Raw genomic sequence first — 24,906 nt, 5'->3', positions numbered from 1 at the left:
AGATGGCCGTTTGACTTGCCGGCTGGCTGCGTGGCAGTGAATGCTGTTAGCAGAAGGGAAGCTACATTTTTCTCCTGCTGGTTTAATCAGGCTCTGTGTATTGCTGTTATCTTTTCAAGCCATTTAACTATGTCATTACTTTGGCTCCATTTCTTATGAGCAGACCTGCATGTAGTCAATATCAGCTGGATTTGAGAGAAGCCTGTAACTAGATCAACTCCACTAATATTTCAAAAATGGAGACAGATAAAATGTTGGGGTTTTTTTTTTTTTTTGCTATGACCTTTTTGGTAGAATTAAAGCAAATTGAAAATGTAACGCATGTTTTTTTCTCGCCGTGGCATTCGACATGCACTTCCCCATCACTTCCATTATTGCTCACAAGTTTCTTGAGAGTCGGCCTCCAAGGGCACGCTCTGCCCCAGGCCCAGAATTGATAGCTGGGCCACTGACAGCATGCTGGCCTCCTAAAGTAGACCATGAGGGAAGGAGAGACCGGGGCGTACACGAGCCAAGTACTGTCAACCTCCACTGCTGCCAGCCTATATGGACAAGGGACACTTGGGTGAAGTGGTTCGAGATGAGATGCGGTACGCCCTTATACCAGACACTCTTATGGACTCTCTCGTACACACACACACGCACACAGAGCTCGTCTCATCTCTTCTCAGCCTTGTCCCTGCTAATAACAAGCAACGTGACAGGACGTGTGTTTCCTCCTCACTGCTGGGAGCTCCTTCCTGGCTTCTGAACAAGCCAATTACCAGGGAACAAGCCTCTTCCCTGTAATACGGATGGCACTCCGCTTCAATGTGGTGCGCGCGCACGTGCACAGACGTATACACTCCAGACACCTGTCAGGCTTCATGCAGGCAGATCTCCCATACCCACTCACAGGACTAGTGACAGCCCACAGCTATTAGCACGCCACTACTTTGAAGAGGCTTCACTTTCTTTTACTAGTTATTCCTCCTAATGTGCTTGCTCACATCGAATTCTCCGTCTCTGCGTTTGAGGCGTTAAGTGGGAGGAAAAGTGCTTTGGAGACGGGAATGGAGGATTGGGTGTGTGAAGTGTGTGTGTGTGTGTGTGTGGCCAACACAGTAGGGGTTTGACAGATATTGTCAGATTTCATATAAAATGATACGACGCCACAAGGGATTCATTTGCTAATAGCACTCTTCACACTACAGTGGTGCCCGTTCCACTTTCTGTACTGCTAGGTCTCCTCACTGCCATGCTGAAATGGTCACTTGTTGAAACTTTAGACTTGTTTATGTAAATCATGGGTAATCTCTTATTGAATTAAGTTTAGCTCATACATGCATATTTTCTTCTTACCCCTTTGACCATGTCCTTTGTCTCCATGCAGTGCTCAGAGCTCTTTGGTGAAAGAAACAAGCCCGGAGAATGAGAACGTCCCCAGAGGTTTGAACAGAGTCAACGCAGCAGGTATGGTGCATACATACTCACGTACACACATATACACACTCACTGCTGCTTGACAGTATCGTTGCACATTTGCAAGGAGCGGACTTTTAATGGACTGATGCACTGCACTAGGTCATCAGTAAAGAGGGACATGATAGCTCTGTCATCACTTTCAGTTTAATGAAGAGCACATAATGTATGGAGAGAGTGATTGATTTGCATCGGACCACGCTTCCATCTAGTCAGCTGTAAAGGCAACTCGGCTGCATAATTCGGCCTGTCGTGTATGTTCGGGGCAGAGTTTGGGCCGCATTACGCCTCCTCCTCCACTTGTTCCATTCACATTGATATTCAGCACTGCGCTCTTTGTTTTGTTTAGCTTTTTCCTGATGTCTTATTCACCTTTTAAAAAAGTAAAAGATAAATAAATAAATGGCACGGACAGAAATAATGGCTTCCTCGCACCAAACAATAACACATATTAGTACGCACTGTGCGCCTCAGATCTCCATTTTAGGGATATTAAATGCAGCAATTAGGGTAGTGCTGCAGATATACAGTGGCTGCACTGGTGGAACTTCCTGCAATTAGAGGCATGGCACTCTGTGTGAACTCTTGAAGGTGTCAGAGCTCATATCTCCCCCCTCCACCTGATCAGAAAGGCCCTGTGCCGGTGCGAAGGAGGGGTGGAGGGAGTTGGGGGGGGGGGGCTGAGGCAGGAGACTCAAGGCTGTTGGCATGTGTTGTTTTTCCACTACGTGATCTCTATACCGATGCGGTCGGCATTAATTTTTGATGAACCATCGGCGCAGCATCCTCCCCTCTCGCCCTCTCATCCCATTCTCTCTCTCCCTCTCTCCCTTCCCCTCTTTCTCTCACAGGCTTTTTCACCCACATATGTAAGCTTGCTTTCTTATATGCTGCACTGCTTTGCTTTGGAGCATCTGTCTCGCCTCCTGAAACCTCAGTATCTTTGTCAAAGTAGCTGAGAGGGGTTGAGGGATTTGGGATGAACTTCTTGCTTTTTTTTTTTTTTTTTTCAGTTCCGTATTTGCTTCTGGAGGCTCAGCAGAGATTTCAATCTAAATCAGCCTGAATATACTGTATGTAGATTGTCAAACAAGAACTGCTGTGTGTTTTTCATCGCTTAAAATCTGTTTGCTGTTCGCGTCATGTCATCCTGAAACAAACTGTTAAAGTCAACATTCAGGCAGCACAGTTCAAAAGCTAGGTGCGTTGTCCTTGGGAATGGAGAGCTACTCCAGGCAACTTTATCCAGCAATGAGAAATAACTATGTAAAAAGTTGGTGCTTTAATAGATGATCAAAGTGTTATTCCTTTATATCAAATATTGTTGAACACAGTCAGAAGTTACGGCATACTCATCTGTTATTTTTGAAAAAGATACAGCAACTGAAGCCTTAAACCTGAGTGGAGTTTTTTTGGCCCAAGCATACTGTAGCCAAACTATTTGACTCCCATTATTTCCCACTACCTGGATTGGGTGGGGCCATATGATGGTATAAACTGTGTGACGGTAGAAATGTGTCCATTGATAGAGATTTGGCAATACCGTTTCTACCCTGGGAGCTGTTCTGGGCATGCTATGTAGCCAATCAGGGCTGAATTCTCATGCGATGTTTGTGATTTTCACATGATGTGATTTAATTAATCCAGCTACATCGCAAGCGCTTGCAACATGATTTTTGCAGATGGGAAGGAGGAGAGTAAAAGTGTAAACACAGAAACCTAAACACTTGAATTATTGTTCCCAGTAACCCTTAAACTTCAGTTTTGAAATAAGTCAGTATTTACTGATTTGAGATTTAACCGAAGTATCTCAAATGAGGTTTTTTGTTTGTATGGAAGTTCCAAATAAAAGAAGGAAATATGATCAAGAACGTTTGGTTATTTTAAACCATTTCCTTATTGAATTTACAGAACAATTACTGTATAGGAATATATAGTGTTGCCATGTTATACAGCATTGCCATGATAGAAGATTTTGGTCATATTGCCCACCTCTAGCGAGACTGGAGCATAAACTAGCTGAGGAACCTATGCGGTGCAGATTGGGCAGTGAAAACACTGTCTCTGTAATGATAATTTAATTGCCCCATCTATTTTATGATCTGTTTTTCTAACCAGTAATTTTGCACTGAATATTGATTCGGATCTGTGCCTGATCAATCACAACGTTCCTACTGCACCTCTACGTGCCATCGGTAATAAATATGTTTATACTATAGTGCAACAAAAAGACGACAGAGGAAAAAGATTTTTGTGAGCTTGGCTTTCACATTACGCTTATTTACTTTTGCATGTGTTCATTTGGCAGACAGCTCTGTCCAAATAAAACAGTGTACAAGCCACAGTGGATTTGATCAGTAATATTTGAGAGACACTCTGTTTTTGTGTCTTATTACTTCCTGTTGGCAGAGAGGAGGGCATCAAGGGGCTGTTGCTGCCCAGTGTTGTTTTTGACTGATTAAATGGAGGTGTCCCATATTAAAATCTTCACCAGTGAAATGTAAAAATGATGGTCACATACGTTAATGCCAGTAAATTCTTTGTGAAAGCTGCATTGCAGTAATGTTGATTTTGGGAAATTAACGTGTTGCTTAGAGCCAGCGACAGCAGTAGTCTTCGTATATATCCAATAACTGGCAACGAATACCTTTCTAACACATTCCTCGCAAATAGCATTGTTATAGGCTTCCAGCAGCTTTTCGGTCCAGGGATCGGCGGGCCAAGTGACACTTTACAGGAGTGTAGCAAGCAGACTGAGGGATATAAAGAGCAACACATACATTTAACTTTTCTATTAAAGTGTGAAACGGGGGATTTATAGAAAAGGACAGGCGGATTTATCCTTTCCGTGCTTGTAAATGCTGAGCATGCAATTACCCCTATAATAGAGGCGTTGTGTCCAAATTGGAGCCATTAAAGTGATTTAACAGTGCGTGGATTGGCCCTGGCATTTGCGAGGATGTGTACACATGGGGTGTAGTGGAATGGGTGTTTAATCACAGCGTTTTAGAGCCCGGTAATAGCAGAGCAGCCCATGTAGAACACTGACGTGCCACACAGTACAGCTTACTCATTAGGGACTGTAGTTTGGATTGGGCACCAACCTCTATTTGGGTGTTTTTGATTTTTAGGATTGGAAATATCGGATTGCTTCATTGATTGACCTCATTATTGTTTATGACGCTGACACTGTTCAACCACTGATGTCTGCTTTCTGATGTTACCCTCACATATTTTAAGAGTGAAAATCAAATTGGCAAAATATCACTACAGGATAGTGGGTTATTGAACTGGAGTGACCCGACCTGTAACTTGGCAGTTGTTTGTGTCTGAATGGTATCCGGCTTGTCTGCTGAACATTTGCAAAGGTGTGGTGATTTGGGGTGGAAATCAGAAGTTCCGTCACAATATGATATTGATTTATTTGTACGATATGATTGCTGATATTGCAAAGTCTGCCACGATACAATTTTGATTCGATTCAGTTCCAGGGCCTGAAAGCAATATGAAACAATCTCAGTAAATACCCTCTTTGTAGTTTTCTTGGCACCTTCCCATTATCTGCATGGCACTAGGGTGCTAGCACCATTTGAATTACCAGGAAGGAGGTGCGCTTGGACGGAAATGGCGAGACATGCCATGGTAATTTTAAAATAAAGGTGTATCTGGGAGATGACGATACGTATCAATGTTTTCACTTCGCATTGATGATGTTGGATTGTTGGTTAATCCAGACTGATGTATTGTTACACCCCTAATGATGAAAGGATATACTTTGGGGTTTGTCAAAAGGCTGAATTCACGTCAGGTCTTCTTGTCGTCTAGATAGTTGTAAAATTCCAGGTTATGAATTGAGACATTACTGTTTAATCACAATACAGTTAATGAACTAGGAAAAATATCATTAACAGGGCTGCATAACAAATTACATACACACCATCTGACAAAGTGCTTGAAATAAGTTGCAGTCAAGTACCTGCTTCATCGTCCTGTTTGTGTCCTCATTGTTTCTGAGTGGTTGTTTTTTGGGAATTCATACAGCAAATAAGTGACTTTTTTGTATCTAATGGGTTTCTGTTGTCTTTAGTTGACACTGGTTTATGTTATTACACTTTTTAAACCTTCATCAACCTATTTAATGGCTACTGAAAAATTCTCGTTATATAAAGGTGCAACATGTCAAAGTTTATAACTGAAATGTGTCGAGAAACAATATATATATTTCAAATCCTTTAACTTTGTTCTGCTTGTTAGGTTTTGCATCAACTTTCTAGGCAGAGCATAAATGATCCTCTTTTTGATAAACAGTCCTTCCAATCCCCCCATCCCCTTTTTTTCCCTTCCACTCTTCAACCTCTTTACTACCGGTGGATGACATTTAATGCATCTTCTGCATCCTCAAAGACACCTCCTGGAAGAAAGGAGTTCTTCAGAATGAATAGGATTTCCAATATTTCCTCTATATGCTTTGAAATTCAGGAAACCCTTTCACTCTCTCCTCCACTGCTTCTTCTTTCTTGCCCCCCTGTTTCCTCCCTCCCTCTCCTTTCTGCCCCAGTCTGTGCGCGCTGGAGTGGAGCCCCTGTACAGGCGTGGCATCCTGGGGAGAGCTAGTAAAGCATTTATTATGGGCTTTGCAGTCCTGTATTATACTGGCAAGCACAGAGCCACTCATGCTTGGCCTTTAACTTCCCTCTGAAGTTCAGCCATACATGAAAAGAGGGGGCTCTGGCCCGCTAATATATTCCTGGTTTAATATTGTATCAGGAAAAAGTGAGGGACGGGGTAAAGATGAGAAAAAAAGGGAAGAGGGGAGAAGAAAATTGTGTTTAAAAATGTAAATGGAATCCTTGAGAGGTTTTTTCCATGCCTGTTCACCGGTAGTTTGCTGATTAAATATCACGTGGCGACACTGGCAATGCCCAGCGGAGCTTTTGAACCCTGGATCTGTGAAGAATCCTTTTCGAGGCTTTGTGCATGGGCTGTCTACCATAACTTCCTCTCAAGTAACAATATAGGGACGAGCGGACAGGAAGCAAGACTACATTCTCACCACTACATTCATTCACTCGCTGACTGACCCGATATTAACTTTGTTGGGCTCGGGGTGTAAGTGGAACATCTCTGTGTCTATAAAAGCGGAAAAGACCGAGGCAAATTAGTTCAACTCTCCATCTTTTAATTTTTTTTCCTCCCATTTTTTCCCTTGAAAGATCTCCCCCCTTTTCTCATCACTCTCCTTAAATCGCATCCTCATTGGCGGGTCGTACTTTTTTAGGTCAGGTTTTTTTTTCTTCTTTTTGGTGTTTGGGGACATTTCTGTGGTATTTTATTGGTGTGTTCACCATATGGAGGGGGACAATGGGCAGGACATCGGGGCACACCCTAATTTTGGATTTCTCTCTTCTCTTCCGCCTCTTCTCTCTTTTGGGTGTGTTTGTCCGTTGTGTGTGTCCTGGTCGAAGGAGAGACCCTCCTCCACAGAGCTTGCAAGAGGAACCAAGTGGAAACAGTGCTTCAGATCCTGGCGCTTCCTGGCACGGACGTCAACGTTAAAGGTAAGACTTTCTCGCTTTCCCTTTTCTCTGTACCCTCTGTCTCGTCGTCATCTGACTTCACTCCCACTGTTTGCTGTGGGGTTTCAAAGAGCGATTAACATTGAGGGGGAAAAAAAGAGGTGAGAAGAAATAGGAGTGTGTGTGCGTCATCATTGAGGTTAACCTTTAGCTAAAATGTAAAGGGTGTGTCTAGAAAGAGCTAGATGGGTTTGGAGGCTCAGATTTATAGTTTTACGGTGACTTTGCTAAGTGAATTGAATGCCTTTTGATATTTCAGAGTGACTTTCTTTTGTCCCTTTAGGTCAAATATAATGACTTACCCTCCTTTTATGGAAGTGTTGTGCTGTTTCAAAGGTTTCTCCGATTTTGTAATAGCCCTTTAATAGCAGCCTAAATTAACTTGCATCTTAGTAGGGGGCTTATGCAATAGGCGATGTCCGACATGTGATCAGGCAGAACTATGTGCAAAATGGTAAAATTACCGCTGTCACCTTGCAGTCGTCTCCCTAAACGAGGCCCGAGTTAACTGTGGCAGAACATTTTTGGTTGGAGTCCTTTCTTGTCAGATAAAATAGATCTATGTTATGATGTTCTCCAAATGGTCTAATTCTTATTCTTTAGGACTTTTCTATCCATGACCATTTTTTAATTTTGGAATGAAAGCTGTAAAACACAAAGGACTTAAGTATTTTAATACATCCTGGAAATACTGATTTTTCTATAACTATGTAAGACGTATATGGGCGGTGGTTCGTAACCTATTTGTAACTCCCGAACAAGAATTTCAAGCAATCTAATGGCACATTGTTATTCGCTAATCAATCTGAAGCAGCCTTAGTTCAGTCATATTAATGTCCTTTGTCTTATGGTGTTAGAAAAGACAGATAACTCATTACAAAAAAGTTATTAAAAAATTGCTGATGCCTGCATCACTTACAGTATTAGATTCAATCACTTTGCAAGGTGTCAGTTTCTTACAGCTTTAGCAGAGTTCTTCAGATTAGCCCCTGCTAGCTTATGTAGCTGCAGTAAGACTCTTTAAATCTTTCATCATGACACTTGAGCCAAACTTCACAATTTTTTAATACCATACTTTGGGAGATGTGCGTATCTATTCATCTGCTTGATACACCAAATTCTTTGCGAAACATTGCACTTCAGTTACTGTTTTTCACCAAATTCTTAGCAGAACGCAAAGTCTTGAAGGCCAGAGGTCTCTAAAAAGTATATTTAAGCTCTTTAACCTCCAAAATGTTAAACAGTAAGAAATGTTTGTGCTTGGTTTGTTGGCCATGTAGACCACGCAGGCTGGACGCCACTGCATGAAGCGTGCAACCACGGCAGCACTGCATGTGTGGAGGCTTTGCTACGTCACCGCCCTGCCCCTGTGCTTAATAGCCAGGTGGGTGGAGTTAGTCCACTGTACGACGCCCTCCTAAACGAACACATGGACATCGCCAAAATGCTACTGGAGCATGCAGGTGAGTACACTTAACTAATATACCTGTAGACATTGCATTAGAATGGGAGCTGACGCAAGGCATGACACAAAGTACTGGTTTTATAAGATGGAGCTGAACGCTATTTAAATTAATAGAAACAAATGTCTTTATAATGCCTAAATAATAGTCACATATTATTATTTTACCAAGTGATATTGGTTTGAAACTGGAATCTAAGCAGCACATCTGTAAATGAACACCTTTGTGGTCATGGTGCATATTTATCAGGTTATGCTTATGCTCTTAATGTGGCTCAGCCAATCAGAATAGGATCAGATTTGTCTTTTTTCAGGTTAGGTCTTTCCATAGTAGCTTTTTAAGTTGAAAGTGTAACACTGATTTCTGTCCTGGGGCTTTATTTTGTCAATACCATCCCCACTGAGGCAGGTTCAGTTAAAAATTGCTACCCTAACTGTATATTACATGTGTTTTTTTTCCTAATTGGACAGGATGTACTCTGTTTTCACATATCTTCATGTAATCAATCTCCCCTGAAATGATTCATTCAACAAAATGGTCCCCGTCACATTGATAGAATCATATAATGTCAAAATAAAACACCTTTAACTTGTCCGGCCAGTTGGCTGCCAAGAGAGCTAATCTGTAGAATTAGCTATTTAGCTAATGATTTACTGCAGTGGTGGGCTGCATGTCACTGCTGCTGTAGCCAAGACAAGCTTTCAATTTAATGTCGCCAACAAATGCAGCGGAGCTTACTGACAGATTGAATGCTGCTTTCGACCTTATTAGCAGGGCCAGTTTTATCTTAACCAGCCTCCTGGTAGAGTGAGAGGGACCTGTTGATGGTGGGGCTTTTAAAGGGGCACTCCACCGATTTTACACGTCAAGTTCAGTTCATTCATCACACATAAGACTATTCAGCCTCTGAAAGCGGCTGTATAATGTCTTCTGTGGCTCTGGAGACAGCTTTTTAAAGTCTGAAAAGTCTAAACAAAATATCCCTTGATGATGTCATTAGGGGTTCACTTGGTTTGGGCATGAAACATTTTAGCAGAGAGACCCTGTGTTACAAATTGGAGGTGTAGAGTTTGAAAGACATGGGCCATTTACCTTATCTAACTATAGATGCTGTCAACTGGCATTATGGGAAATGTAGGACCTAGGGTTCTTGGGGCTTGTTCCATATTTAGGAGAAATTGTTGGGAATTTTCACTGGAATATCCCTTAAATGTTCACACTTGTGTACAATTTTTGTATGTTATCTGAAGGTCAACTACAATACCAAACAGACTGTGGGCTGCACATACACACTGATCCCTTGACAAACAGAATTGGTATTGGACCCCACTAGTGCTGCCAAAAACACTGATTTACCAATACATATCAATTGAAATGGTTTCAATAGTCATTTTTCGCTGTATCAGTACACTGGTACCAACGGTACCGGTACCGGTTCTCACTGTCTCTTATCATTCTCGTTTTCTACAGTCATTCTGTTTACCTGATATCAGACAGAACTGTCAACTTGTTACACTCCGTTTCCATCTTCACTCGGCGTCCACTCTAAACGATCTTCATTGGGGAGGGAGATTCGATTTTCCCTAACCACTAGAAACCTGCATATGCACCAGAATAATTCAACGTCATTTTAAGTCGACACTCATAAATGGCCACGTCAACAGATCTCTTTTGCCGGGGTTTCAAGAATGGAGTGGAGCCAAGTAAGACAAACTACAGTGTTGAGTGATGTTGAAAAGACATGTTGATTTAGAACAGCCTCAAAACAAGAGTCTGTCTTGTCTTAAGTGCTTGCTGTTGTTGCTATTACTCCTGACTCTGCCGCGCTGCTTGACAACAGCTTGACAATGGCGTTTTTCCCCCCATGGCACTGATTGGCTAAAAAAAGTTCCTCCGTGGCACTCATTATTTACTTACTTACTCCTCTTCTTCCCGGATGGGAAATAAGGCTTCGACGACTTGACGCCATTCATCTCGGTGTTGTGCTACTTTCTGTGCCTCTCCCCATGTAAGCTTCATTTCTTTCAGCTCCCCTTCAACTGTTCTCCACCGGGTGTTCTTTGGCCGCCCACACTTAAGTTTTCGAGGTGGTGTCCATCGTAATGCTACCTTCGGTATCATCTCCTTGTCCATTCTTAGGATGTGGCCTAGCCATCTGAGTCGCTGGTGTTTTATTTCAAGGACCACATCTCTGCATCCTGTTTTGCTGTAGAGCTCCTTGGTTGTTATTTTGTTTGGCCAGAAGATTGGGCAGATTTTTCTCAGGCACCCATTGTGGAAGGCACTGATTTTATTCATGTCTCCTTTCACCACTCGCCAGCATTCTGAGCCGTACATAAGGACAGATTTCACCCATTGGTTGTTTTTTACTTTGACCAAGAAACCGCTGTTTTGCGTCACAATGCCAGACAAATCAGTCAACTCAAACTCAATGGAGTTGGCGGATTGAAAGGCCTGGACCCGATCTGCTGTACTTTTGCTACTAACCAAGAAAAGACAAGTTGTTGTTGTCAGGTCATAGCCTTGTTAAATTTATCTTTCAACAGAAATTTTAAATTTTGTTCCTTCAGTGTCAATTTTCCCTATGGTATCGAAAATGGAATTGAATATCAATATTTTTCAAGGTATTGTATGGAAGCTAGAAATTCCAGACCCCAGAGGCTGTAGCAGTTGTCTGCTTCTTCACAGTATGAATTCTAGATCATCTATACCATCTCTCCCTCTGCCCCCACTGCTTGTCTTTATAATCCTCATGCAATCCTGCACTGCAGTGTCTGTCCAAACAGATTACAGCATCACCTCATGAGATGTCTGTTAATGTTTTTTTTTGACGAGATTAGAGGAGTCAGGATCCGCCGCTTGCGAAATTCACACACAGGTTTTTTTTGTGGAAATGTGTCACAACACAACTAGTTTGTGCGTCGGCATGTTTGCATGCCACATACAGTCTGAGCTCAGGAGGGTTGAAGCGAGCGTGACGGGTGTCGGAGCTCAGGAGAGGGTGGCGTCGCTGGGTGCGTGGCAGCAGGTGGCAGAGGGGGAATGTGTGTATGCGTTTTTTGGGGGAAGGTGGTGAGGGGTGCCATTTGCCAGCGTTGAACAAGTCTCCCATGTAACATACCTCTGCCTCTGCCCACCTCCAGTTTGACTAATTATAGTTAATTTGATTCGACTTTCCCATTAACACATGTACATATTCTGTCCTCAAAAAATAAATTAGACTGGGATTGTTTAGTCCCGGAGAGGAAACAAGAGAGCGCTCCTTTTTTTTCTCTCTCTCTCTTGCTTCCTCAGTAACAGGAGGGAGAGCAAATTAAAAGAGGTCAGAGGAAGAAGCAGCTATCTGTATCTGTAAAATTAGAAGAGAAAGAGAGAGAGAGTGTGAGTGTGTATGTGTGTGCAGCAGACGTCTGGCCTGCTGTCTAGGCCAGGTCTCTTCGCAGGGACCGAGTTGAACAACAGGAATGAGAATACTCCCAATTTCAAACACCTGCAGGCTTGTACATTATACTTCTTTTTCTCACTCGCTCTCTCCTGACTGTTTGCTATTTCCTCACACCTTGATGGTGGGTTGTCTAAAGGCTACAGCAGGGAGCTGGTGAGGAGGTGGTCCTCTTGACTCCAGGCTACACTGTCTCTCTTGGTCTCTTTTCCGTGATCTCCATCTTGTTGCCATGGACACCATCGATAGGCCTAGCATTTTTTTTCCTCCCCCTTTTTTTTTTTTTTTAGATCTTTAAGTCCTGGCAGTTAAATGTGGAAAGTTTTTGCTTTGGGGCTACATCGTGCTTAGTTACCGTAAGAATCTTTATGTTGTTGTTCATTCCAGTTTTTCACTCTAAACTCAAGCAGGACTTTTGTGCTTATGGCAGCATTTCTATGCTAGAATACTTTCAAAATTTTGGCCAGGGAGACTCGCTGCAGCGTCCCATGGTAGGAAAACAGGCTAGTGGGCCAGATGCATTTCCATCCCTCTCTCTCTCTCTTTTATTTATTATATTCCTGTGTTTTGTTCTTCTGAGTGCCTGCTACATCTCCTGAAACTATATTTTCCATTTAGGCATTCACCCTGCTGTTTCCAACAGACGAGCTGAACCTAGCTGCCAAGGTTCTGGTAGGCCAGAGAGGGCAACACTGACACTGGCACACCAACAAAGCCTTTATTGGGGAGTGATCTCACCCCTTTGTAAGCCTGTCTGCTTGGAGGCCTGGGCTGTCTGTGTGTGTGTGTGTGTGTGTGTGTGTGTGTGAGTGTGTGTGAGTGTGTGTGTGTGTGCGCATTTTTAGGGGTGTATTGTAGGGGGGAGGAATGGATGGATCCCACCCCCTACCCCCTCTACCTCAGTCCCTCCAGGCTTATGGAGCTGGCAAGGAAAGGATGCCATGGCTGAGGGCAAGGCTGACTCTGCTCTCCTCCCCTCCTCCTCCCATTGCCCAAGGCCGCCCCACATGACCCTGTGTATAAGGGTGTGTGTGTGTGTGTGTGTGCGCGCTTGGCTTGTTTTTACACGGTATGGAAGTGTCCTTGGCTATATATTTTGGTGTATGTGTATGCATGCACAAATATTTTCTTGAATCTCAAATGCTGTAATGAGTGTATGCTGGCTTGCAATTAAGTGTGTGTCTGAGCGTGTGTGTGTGTGTCTGTGTGTATGTGTGTGTTTGCTGATGCTTCCCTGTTCCCCTTCCTCAGCTGGTAGGAGTGTTTAAATGTTGCAGGGTGGCCAGGGCAGCCGGTACCCCTGATTGGAATGGAAAATGACCCGGAGCCTTTAGCTGTGCAGTTCAGACCTGGCACACACACATACACACACACACTGGAGGCGTGTCAGTGAGCAAAGGGGGTGGAGAAATAAAGAAAAGAGCCTTTAAGCTGTCACCACTCGGCCCTGTGACCGTAATCGCTGATGGCGTCCTCTCAATACAGCCCACCGTGTTAGTAAGCACAGCCAGTCCACCTCGACTTGTAAACACAGACACACACACACACACACAGACTCATTTAGATGTTGGAGGGGAACGAGTATAGGAGCAGAAAGAATTGTTCAGGTATGTGTAAAAGTGTTTTTGTTGTTTTTCTAATCGTTTGGGTTGAGTCAAGTTCAGAGAAGGCAAGAGAGGTTGCCACACGGCTGCCTCTCCCTCATTTTCTGTTTTGATTTTTGTGCATCTCTGGCACACACATACACACACACACACACACACACACACATAAACGCACACGGTCGGTTAATGCACGGCATCTTGCGGTCCCTGCAGATCTTAATGTGAAAGAGTGTTTGTGGAGCAGAAAGATGTCATTTGCTCAGTGGCACAGGAAACGCACAGTCCCCTTGGACCACTGTAGTCAGTCATGGTTTGTCTCTGTCTGTTTGTCTATCTTTGTCATAGATACACACACACACACACACATACACATACACAGGTAGTACTTTAGATACACTTGGGCCTCTTCACTGTCAACACGGTAAAGAAAGTTCATTCTGCTCGGCACTTATTTCCCTGTGGGTCCTGAACTGGCAACAGCGAGGAGCCGAGCACTCGTACTATTAGAGGTGAGGCTGTGTTTGGAGCCCTTGGCTTCACTGGGGTGTGTTGATGTTTCAACTGCGGGTTTCTCCAGGCTGTATTTCAAGGACTTCCCTCGCTGGGAATTTTTGACTAGGTTCTTCTTCTTTCTCATCTCTTCCTGCCTCTCTCCCCCCAACCTTTCTTTCTGTGTTTTGGGGTGGCTGCCAGGATTAAGTCTGGAGCTCTATCCAACAGTCTCCCCGGTCATTTCTCAAAGTGGGGACGGAGAGACCCCCTTTTCTAATGAGCCCTGTGTGTGTATGTGTTATACAAATGAGGGCCATGGAGGATCAAAGGAGGTGGATGATGATTTTGCGATGTGTTACCAAATGTTTTTTGCAGGCTACTTTTGCCCAGCGCCACCTTTATCGTGTACAAAAACACGCATACCTTGTCCCTTTTCTCCTTTTTAATCAACAGCAGCATTTGGCGAGCACGAAGGCCACATTGAGCTAGCTTCAATGAAAAGGAAAGGGCAGAGGCCAAGGAACATGATTTTTTAGGAATCTTTATGTTATTTGTAGTCCTATACATATTTGTAGAGACCAAAAAATAATTGAGAGTTGTGAATTTGTGAATCACGCTCCTCCATCCACGAAGTTAACTTTCAAGGTTTACTTCTTTTTTTTTTCTCTGCTCTTTGGCCAGGTGAAAAGAAAAACAACGCGGTCACAGAGAAGAGATGATTTTGTGTTGTTGGCTGTGAAAATTGTTCCCTGTCTCTGCGCTCTGGCCCTGAACTTAACTTCTCATACACTCCGCAAGAGCAAAATGGTAGTACTCTTTTCCTTCCCCTTCCTTAAGTTAAAACATTCAACAACGGCTCAGGAAGTACCTTAAAAGTATATTGAAAAAATACAATGTTGATATAGAATACAGGCAAGACAATGAGTGTTGAAAGTTCAACAGTGGCTGGTGTTTGAACTCATAGTACAGTGAAAATGAAGTCATTCAAAAGCAGTTGAGTGTGTTTGCTGAAGTCATTCTTTCAATAAGAAGCTAAACCCTGCAGCATTTGTAGAGTGTTGTACTTTTAAAGAGTTTGGAGCAGCGCTAAGGATGGTGCGTACGGTGGGAGCAGTTATTCGTTCAACAGGAATATTAAGTGAGTCTGGAGTTCCCAAGTTTAACATTGCCATCACAATGTCAAATGTAAAGGCTTTATATAATACAGAGAATTTTCTCTGTTTTAAATGCGCAGTCAAATGTTACAACATAGTTACTGCTGCTAAAACTCTGAGTAAAGCAATAGGTTGTTTAGGCAGTTATGTGACAGCATCAACTACTTCTCACAATAATTCTGTTTACACAACTATCCAGAGATAACTTGTTTTTTGACTGGGTCCTGTTAGTTTTAAACTAAAATGTATTCACTTATTCTGCCTTATGGCATCATATCACAGTTTAGTAGGGCTGTTGCCTTCACTAAACTTTATGAGGAGAGAGGCAGAGGAAGGGAGAAGGGAATCAGAATGGGAGCACTTCTGATTGGCTCAAGATGGTTTTGCTGTTTACTCTGTATACTGTCTTTTGGGACAGAAAAACCAGGATAACCCTGAATGTCTTGGTGATTTCCTATCTGTATTATTCATATTTTCATCCGTACTTTGTCTTAAGGGCTAATTATCAAGTGTTAGCATGCTAAGACTCTAAACCAGGGGGGCTTCAGGTTTTAATGATTGACAATTTAGGGAGCAAGCATATGATTGAGGGCTGCACAGGAAAGGTGCAGTTGCAAGTTGACCACCAAAGTCGCTAACTTTAGCTAACAGCATTAGCATTGATGACAGAATGTAAAACTTGGTGTCACTTAGCCTTCTACAAGTCGTCATACCTAACCTGACAGATGCTTGTCGGGGGTTTCGTTTGATGCAGTCTCCTAATAGTGTATTAAATGTAAGTTATTGAAAGTGAAAGTATTGAAATGGACTTAAAACATAATGGATGCGTTTCATGTTCGGGTGGCACACAAAATGTGACTGAGGGCTGCCATTGGCCTGTTGGCCACACTTTGAGCAAGAATGCATTGAACAAACACAGCGAACATGGTACATTATACAACATCAGCACGTCAGCGTACCCAGGTAGCCAAATTGACCTGGCTCAAAAATGGCCCAAACTCGGCAGGCCAGAAGAAAAAATAAGTTGTGCAGGGTCCAGTTGCCCATCTCAGCAGAGACTCGGGATGAATGACGTTCTAGAATCAGTCCAAATAAATTGGCGCCATACCAGATGCCGACACTGCCATCACCTGGCCCTTATCAAAAATGATCTGGTCCGGTATTGGCCCAAATTCAGTACGCCGGAAGAAGCAAGTCTGTCAGCCTCTGGTTGCCTGACTCGGCTTAGACTCGAGATGAATGATGCCCCAGAATTGGGCAAAATAAACTGGCCTGCCAACACTGCCATGACTTTGCTGTTATAAAAAATGACTTGGCCCAGCATCGGTCAAGACTCGGCACGCGGCACAAAATCAGTCGGTCTGCGTCTGGTTGCCCGACTCAGCTGAGACTCGAGATGAATGACCGAATCCAACTAGACCAAATCCAGCTGCTGAACCTGCCGTCACTGTGTACTTGCACTAGCGTTTAATTCAAAGTGCCAATGTGCTTAAGAACAGCCTCACAGAGCTACTAGTATGGCTGTAAACTCTTGGTTTTGGTACTAAACAAACACCTCACCTTATACCGGAATATTTGCACAAAACTCACGTCTTTGCACATTGTGTGTTGAACTGGGTACAAGAAGAGCATTTTAAGTACAGGAAAATACCAAGTTGTCATAGCACTTCTTGGACCAGTCATTGCCATGAAAGTAAGAACCCATGGGTTAAATTTGTACCAAATCACTATGCTCATGAGAGCTGTGCAATGAATTCTAAAATCAGTCTGTATTTGTTTATTGGATGTCTTCATCTCACTCCTGTCTTCTGTGTTCATGGAGTATTTCAGTCTACTTGTATTGAATTAACTTCTGAATAGTTTGAATAACTAAATGAGGCTGTGTGCGTGCTAATGGCAACACAGGAAACTGTTTATTTGCCTGCACATGATGATTCAGTGCATGACATATTATTAGAGCTAACAGCTGATGGCAGTGATTAGCCTTTTCTGATTCAAGAGGCCGGTTGAGAGTTCATCTGGGGCTCCACTCTGATTATTTAAGATGCTTATCGCCCACTGGTGATCAGCATCCAGTAAATCAGAATATATCCTATGACCCTGACACTGGAGGTGTTGTAGTGGCAAGGGATTACACAAAGCTAGCAGTTGGTGTCCGTGCTTTTACATCCTACATCCTATCCTTATCTGCCCCACCTCCTACGAAAGGCTGTGATCCAACTGTAATCTGCGCCTGGCCAGGCTGTGTTTGGGTGAGGAGCTCAGGGACAATCAGACGCAACCTGTTAAGATGACGCTCACCTGCTACTGAGAAGACAGTCACTGACTATAATGTCATTAGTGGCGGTTAAGGTGAATTGAAAAGGAGAATACATCAGAGGCGATATATACCCTTGTGCTGTTATACAAAAGATATTGACCCAGCCGCTTCATCTGATGTAACCTCCAGAGGCATCCCCATCCCTGTTTTTTATACTCTGAATATCAAGGTAGAAAAGGGGAGAGAAATATCACCGAGCGCTCAGACACTGTTGCTAAAGCAGACAGGGGATGTTAGCATATTCACATGTCTGGCTGGTCTTTCTTTTTTCCCTGCATCTGATGCCTCTCCGCTGGCTGCTTTGGTGCTTCACTTGGTTGGCCTTGTTGTTTTTGCTGTGGTTTCTAGTCGCTAGCTAGCAGCTCCCTGTGGATATGTGATGCCGTGCCCCTGGCTGCAGTTCACACACACTCACCCTGCCTCTCTTTTTCAGGCAGCGAGGGGGAGAAAGAGAAAAAGAGAGAGAGAGAGGATGTTTACCATGCTGTGGAGCTGCCTGCTTCCCAGCTTGTCTGCCTCAGTCACAGCATCAGACCAGAGACAGAGAGGGAGAAGGAGAGAGAGACATAGGGGGGAGGGAGCACTGCATCTTTCTTTCCTTCCCTCCCTCCCTCTTTTTGCGCCAATTTTCCCCTCCTCCACTCTCGCTTTTATATTTCTTGTCTTCGCCTGCCCTCTAAAGGCCAAAGGGCTTTGCGCTCTGTATGTATATGTATGTGTGTGTATGTGAGTGTGTGTGTGTGTGTGTGTGTGTGTGTGTGCAGCAGTCAGACTGCATCAGGCAGTGGCTTTTGCTCGGCATGTGAATTTCCTTCCTCTGCTGTAGCTTCAGAGCTGAGGTCTTAGCGGGGCATTTTCACATCCGTGTGTACACACACACACACACACACACACACACACGCATAAAGGATGGTGTAATTACCCTGTGCTCTCATGTAATCCCCCAGGTGCTGTATTTATCTCCACTGCAGCATATCTGACACCCAGCGCCAATACCTGGATTCACTTCAGTCGCCGTCCCTGCACCAAAGCCATTCCCCAGCCTCTAGTCTCATAACAGTGTGTGTGTATTACATTATAAACAGCACGTGATGCTATTTGTTTGTCTTCTGTTGGAAAAATATGTAATTTAGCACTGGCTATGACCGTTGATGTCTATATTAAGTGCAGTTGAGCTGTGTGGAGGAGCATAAGAACGTGTTTTATTTCTCAGGATGGATTATAAGTGATTCTCTTGTCCAGAGGGTGAAACGTATTAGTATAGAAAGGGAGTAAAAATAAATGTACAACCCTGGAAAAGCAAAAGGCACAGACTGATGCTTAATGGGAATAAAATGGAGAAAGTCAAGCAGGTAAATATGCAGATGTGACAAACTGCAGACAGCACGCACCGACATGCACAGTTAGCTTTCAGGCAGACAGATCTACAATCAAACACACAGCCGTACAGGCTTTCAGGCAAGCCGAGCCCAGGGCCGCGCTGGAGGGGCCCTCTCCTCCCCACACCAGTGTCATCCCTCTGGTTGGAGCTTGTCTGTCAGCCCGGTTTGACACGATGGCGTCAGGGAACTATGGGAAGCCGCGCTTCTCGAGCTTGCACTTCTTTCTCTTGTGCTGATGATGTGCATCTTGTGTATGAGTGATTAGAGCTGTGGTTGAGAGATGCCAGAGAGAGTGGAAGAGACAGCTGTAGGATGGATCGGAAAGTAAAAGCAAAGCCTGGGTGACTGGATCACTGTGCATTTAAAAAAAAACTAGTGCAACAAGATTTCTACAGTTTGACAATACGTTGTAAATGGGAATGTAACTTGTAGTGTGAGTGCCTAATTACTTTGTCTGGTGCTTTATCCTTCAATTATCTCTGTTTAGTTTATTATTAAGTTAAATTCATTTTCATATCTTTGCTGGTGCAACAAGCTATTTTCCCATGAGAGGAGAACGTACTGCAGTTTCATCTTACTGATGTATGGAATTCATGCATTTCAAGAGTGACTGACATAAAGTCATTTCAGATTTAATTCATGCACATACACTCGATATTATGCATGTGATCCATGCACATATTTGAGTATTTTACTTATGCCTTTCCTGCTGAATACCATTTTAGGGGCTTTCAGTGAGAGCTACCTGCAAATATTTGAAGCTTTTAAGGGACACTACAGAAGCTGGGGATGGGTGAGGGGTAATAGTAGTCAATCATATTCATATACGCTAACCAATCACCCAAACCCTTGCCGACTTTAGTAGGACTTTGCGCGGCTGCGTTTGTGTGTGAGAGAAAGAGTGATAGATGAAGGGAAGAGAAGGTGGAAGGTGGACTATTGCAAGCAATGTTTCTGCAAGTTATTACTAACTGAGAATGCCACAGGTCTGGCCTCTTAGATGCGAAACAAGTGCTTCACTTCAGTTGGCAGCTGTGGAATACTGTCCGCAATGTGTCCCACCTGTTCCTTTTCCTTGAAGTGGGGGTCACTAAGTGTACTGGTGTCATTCGTATCGGACTGTTGTCACCTCCTTTCAATTTCCTCCATCATTTAAGTGGTGAAAAAAAAAATCGAAGCACTTGGATAATGATCTAGGTGTCAAATACCATGACAGTGATTGATGCTTCGAAGTAGTTGGCCCTAATTTTACTTGAATTTGTCCCTTGTTCATTTGTGTGTTCTCTATATTCCATGGCAGTTTAAATGTTCCCGTACTGAGACAGCTGAAAACACTGGTGGAGGAGAAACATTAAGAAGGAGTAAGTAAGGAGAAGTAAACCTTGTCCTCCACTTTTCCTTTAAAAACACTCCACAGTGTGCTTGGGTTCGTGACCCGGGCTTCAAGGCCCCTTGAAGAGCTCAGTCCAAGGCTGGTCCTTTCAAAGGACGGAACAGAACATGATATGTTGTAGGGAGGTCTCAGTCTCTTTAAGAGCTCATCTAGAAAGGGACAAAGATGGATCCATTTTCCAGCAGACATGATGATGCATGTTCTTGTGTCTGCCTGTTTCCTATAGTAGTGGTTTGGAAAACAAAATCTTCATTCTGGTGGACCTGAATCTCTCTGCTATGTGTCACTCTATGGTTGGCTTCACAGCCACTCCTACTGCATGAGCGTAATAGCGAGGACAGCTTGTTATAGAAACCTGGCGATTATGACCTGCTGTGAACAACCTCACTCTCTCACACACACACACACCACGTTGCTCCGTCTCTGTCTCCCTCCCCTCTGCCTTTCTCTCGTGGCCACTTTGATCAAATCTGTGCTCTTACGTCCTTGACTGCTGCCCCCGATGCCTGACCCCTGCATTTGAAATTTCCCCGCTTATGTAAAAGTTTATGTAGATTAATGCCACAATTTATGCAGATTGAGTTTTTGCCACTCAGGCTTGAAGCACTAAAAGGTAGATGAGCGCTGACCTTCCGCGCTAACAGCTACGTGAGCTCTCACCGATTATCTCATAACTGCTGCACACAGTGTTAGTTCAGTGGCAGACAGAGAGATGGAGAGCAATTTCAGAATTCATATTGTTCCATTTGTAACTTTTTTTTTCTTTTTTCAGGTGTCATTTAAAACAAGGCTGTCTTTTTGTCAAAATGGCATTTGGGAGGCTTAGTAAGTGTCGTTTATGTCACAATTCACCACACACACACATGATTGTCCCTTCTTTAAAACATAATTCTGCAGCCCCACAATGTCTGTCACACACAAACAACTGGCAGCAGTGGTATCAAGCAGCCGTCTGTGTGTGTCACGCCCGAGCCTCCACAGAGCCGTAAACTCGCAAGTGGCAGCAGCATTGCCGAGGTTGAACAGTCAAGTGCCATCAAGAGCAGTTTGCCATAGAAATGGGTCTATCTCAAAGCAAACAAAGGGCTCACACTTGACTCGACCCGCTCTGTGTAGGCTAAGTGCGCACGGGCTGTCTGACACTGGAAAATGGCTTTCAGTCTGAACAGACAAAGCAGAAGAGTGGAGAGAGTAGACGGTAAATGTCACTGTTATAACTTTCCTGGCTTTGTAGGAGGGGGAAAAAAGTGTTACATTCAACTATGACTGTCTTGTTTGGTTTGAATGCAGTGCAGCTTTGAAGGGGTGCAGTCAAGGTTATTGGAGAGGCTTTGAATGTATGGGTATTTGTATTGTATGATTTTTAACACTGATGTGCCTCATTTCCCTTTTTCACTTAAATTATAATAGAGAACTTCATTGAAAGTGCAGGATGAGACGCAGTATTTGTAGCGCAGTAACAAATGATTTTTCATTAATGCGACTTTGGTGTTATAAATCATGCTCAAAAATCTCCTTTTCACATCTCTTTAAGGATTTTTTAGCAGAGCAATTTTCTGATGTCACAGTCGAGGTCTGTTGCGAGTTTGTCAACCCCCCAGTAGCTCTCTGCGTTAGTGTTTCTGATGATAGCGATGAGCTCGCTATCCGCCAACAGGAAAGCGGAGCCTCCATCAGGTCACCAACCCTCTGCGCCTTTTACACAAACACAAAGTGACCCGCCAGTCACACAGTTAAGACAAAGTGTCAGCTGAAGTTAGTGCTGAAGTGAGCTAAAAGCTCTGGCTGGCACTGAGGCCCAGTGGGAAAACAGCTGTTCACTTTAACTCCTCACTTCACTGAGAGTGCGAGTTTTTAGTGTGTGCACACTGTATAGCACGTGCATTTTGTATGAACTATTTATATCTGTTGCTGCATCCTGTCATTGACCCATGCAATGTCTCTTCCACCTTATTTGATAATAATGCTGCAGCCTACAGTGGCTCAGCTGTATGCCATGATGTTATCGCTGTCGCCTCAGCCAGCTGTTTACATTGACATATTAACCTCCTGCTCTCTGACATTTTGAAATCAAACATTTACAGGTCTGATGCGTAAGATTTAGGGGGATTTAGTGGCATCCAGTTGTGGGGATTGCAGATTGCAACCAGCTGAAACTTCTCCCAGTTAGAGTTCCTTCAGCATTCCGGAGTTTTTTTACTAGTAGCCAAATTACCCATATAGGTGTCTTCCTCTCTGAAACAAACTGACAGTGTTATTAAAACCAGTAGAAACAATGAATAAAGCAGATTCAAATCAGTGTTCTCTGACATTGTCTGGCATGTCAGAGATGGGCCATTAGCCTAGCACCTGCTACTGTAAATGTGTTCTCACCTTTTTTCCTCTGATAACTTAAGATCCAGACATTTAGGGTTTTTTACTGGGAGCTGAATTGTCCTCAGAGGTCATTTTCTGTCCAAAACAAATGGACCTGGTAAATTAAACCAGTAAAAACACAGAATAAAGCTGTTTCATGTACAAGATCAGTGTTTTCTTACAGCAGAGTGGCTGCTAACTACTGTACAGTGGCCAACACGAAAACACATGGCTCTATCTAAAGCCACTGTTGGGTTTGTCGGTACTGGGCTACTGTAGAACATGACAGTGAACAAGGTGATCTCTGTAGACAAGGACTCACTCCCTATGTGGATATAAATGGCTCTTTCTAATGTAATTTAAACAAAACATTTCTTATTTTCAGGCAATTATACACTAAAGAAAACATAGATTATATTTTATTCCATCTCTGCCAATGTACCCCCCTAAATCCTACACACTGGACCTTTAAAATCAAATACTACCATATCACAGCTTCCCAAAATTACATCTAGAATCTAATTTTAAGTCACATTTTAAGTTCATTTGTAGTTTTTTTTTCCCCTAACAAGTACTTTCAGGTGATGCCATTCGGCACATCCTTCATTGCTTTTGATCTGGGAGACCCCTTAAAAGTGAGCTTTAGTGAAGGAAGAATACTTGGGGGTCATGGTGTGTGTGTGAAGGCTGTCGCATGCATGTATTTGTGTCGAGCGCTCCAACTGAATACACGATGCGCTCTCGTCCTTGTGCTCTCATGTGGAGAGTTGTCTTACTTCAATCGGGGCATTGACAGATTTTCTGACATGGGCTGTCGCATGCATGTATTTGTGTCGAGCGCTCCAACTGAATACACGATGCGCTCTCGTCCTTGTGCTCTCATGTGGAGAGTTGTCTTACTTCAATCGGGGCATTGACAAGATCCTCTTAAAAACACTTTGTCATTGTACAATTATGTTGAAAAAGTGTTTGGTGCTATTAGAACAAACTTGAGTTTTAGTTTTGGTCTGTAGCACGGTTAAAAAAAAAACTTCCTGGTTAAAAGTATCAAAACTATTTAAAGGCAAATAGTTGCAGTCATGCTTATTGCAGGTTGTTTCCTCCTGCTGCAGCATTGCACGTCATTGTGGAAGCAGCATGTAGTGGCCTTAAGTTCTGAGTTAGTAAAGGTTGTGTGATCTGATCCTGTATACCTCTGCCCCCTCCAGGCTCAGTTCTCCTGCAGCAGACTAATGGAAACGGGCAGACTGCGCTGGATCTGGTCTCTGCAACAAGTCAGAGGGAGGAGCTCCTCCACAGCGCGCACGTCGGAGACTCAGCCCTGAGAAATGACTCGACTGAGGTCTTGAACCTGCCCCTCCTGGAGGTCGGATCCACTTTGCTGGCCCACCTCATTTTCTCCTACCAGCAAGAAAGGGGCCTGCCCAGCCACAAGCAGCCCAGCCACAAGTCCCACAGCCTGGGCCACACGCTGGTCAGGGCCCTGGAGACACATTCCCACCAAAAAGTGATTTTGGGCTGGACAGACCAGCGGGCAGTGAGGCTGGTGGAGGACGCAGAGACACTGCTGGAGCTCGGCCGAGGGAGTTACCTAGAGCAGGTGTCTCGGCCAGTGAAACTGTGCACAGGGGAGAATACACTGTTCCTACTAAAGATACTGGAGGATCTTAAGTGTCGGGGGGAAGCGCTCGTGGCTGACCTGTGACATGGGATCAATAGACAACACACCGGAAAAGCTTGAAACTTGAATGTGCAACCTGTGATTGACATGCTCACAAAAGGGCATCTTACTCAGTTATATACAATAGTTTATTATTGGCAGTTTATGACAGTTTAAAATGTCTATACAGGCAGCAAACACCTTCTGGCCTTATGTGTATGTACGCCTGCAAAATAATGAGCCTTCTCCCGTCTTTCCATTCAGGTAAATGGGTAAGCATGTGTTTTTGAAGTTTTATGTTCATTTCTATAGAGAAACAGTTCTATACTTTGATTATAAATACGACATAGTTTGGATTTATTTCACCAACTTGTTTTATATTCCTCAAATGTAAATATTTTCCTAAAAAATATGTATTTATTTTGAATGCTCTGAGTTGCATGTATTTATGGTAACACACTTTTCTGTATAGACTGTGTCTACCTCAAGTTCTAGTTTTCTACTGCCACTTTGTTTGAATATAAAAGTTTGTTTCACATTAAATATTATTTTTAACAAAATAAATGAAAATAACATCATGCCGTGGTGTTCAGTCATTTTGATA

General features: G+C 43.4%; 1 protein-coding gene across 2 annotated transcripts in view; it reads left to right on the top strand.

The window, feature by feature from the left end:
- slf1 (SMC5-SMC6 complex localization factor 1) overlaps positions 1–24,870 on the top strand; it is a 36,650-nt gene extending 11,780 nt beyond the window's left edge. For both annotated transcript variants that reach the window (XM_049579399.1, XM_049579400.1), the window contains exons 15-18: positions 1,373–1,452; positions 6,927–7,019; positions 8,318–8,500; positions 23,851–24,870. In XM_049579399.1, coding sequence (XP_049435356.1) covers positions 1,373–1,452; positions 6,927–7,019; positions 8,318–8,500; positions 23,851–24,347 — 853 coding nt within the window. In that variant the 3' untranslated portion in view covers positions 24,348–24,870. The remainder of the gene's footprint in view (positions 1–1,372; positions 1,453–6,926; positions 7,020–8,317; positions 8,501–23,850) is intronic.
- The last annotated feature ends 36 nt before the right edge of the window (positions 24,871–24,906 follow it).

This window comes from Epinephelus fuscoguttatus, linkage group LG6 (genome assembly GCF_011397635.1).
Source record: "Epinephelus fuscoguttatus linkage group LG6, E.fuscoguttatus.final_Chr_v1".
NCBI lineage: Eukaryota > Metazoa > Chordata > Actinopteri > Perciformes > Serranidae > Epinephelus > Epinephelus fuscoguttatus.
Note: the sequence above shows the minus strand (reverse complement) of the source record. Positions and strands in the feature narration are given on the sequence as shown.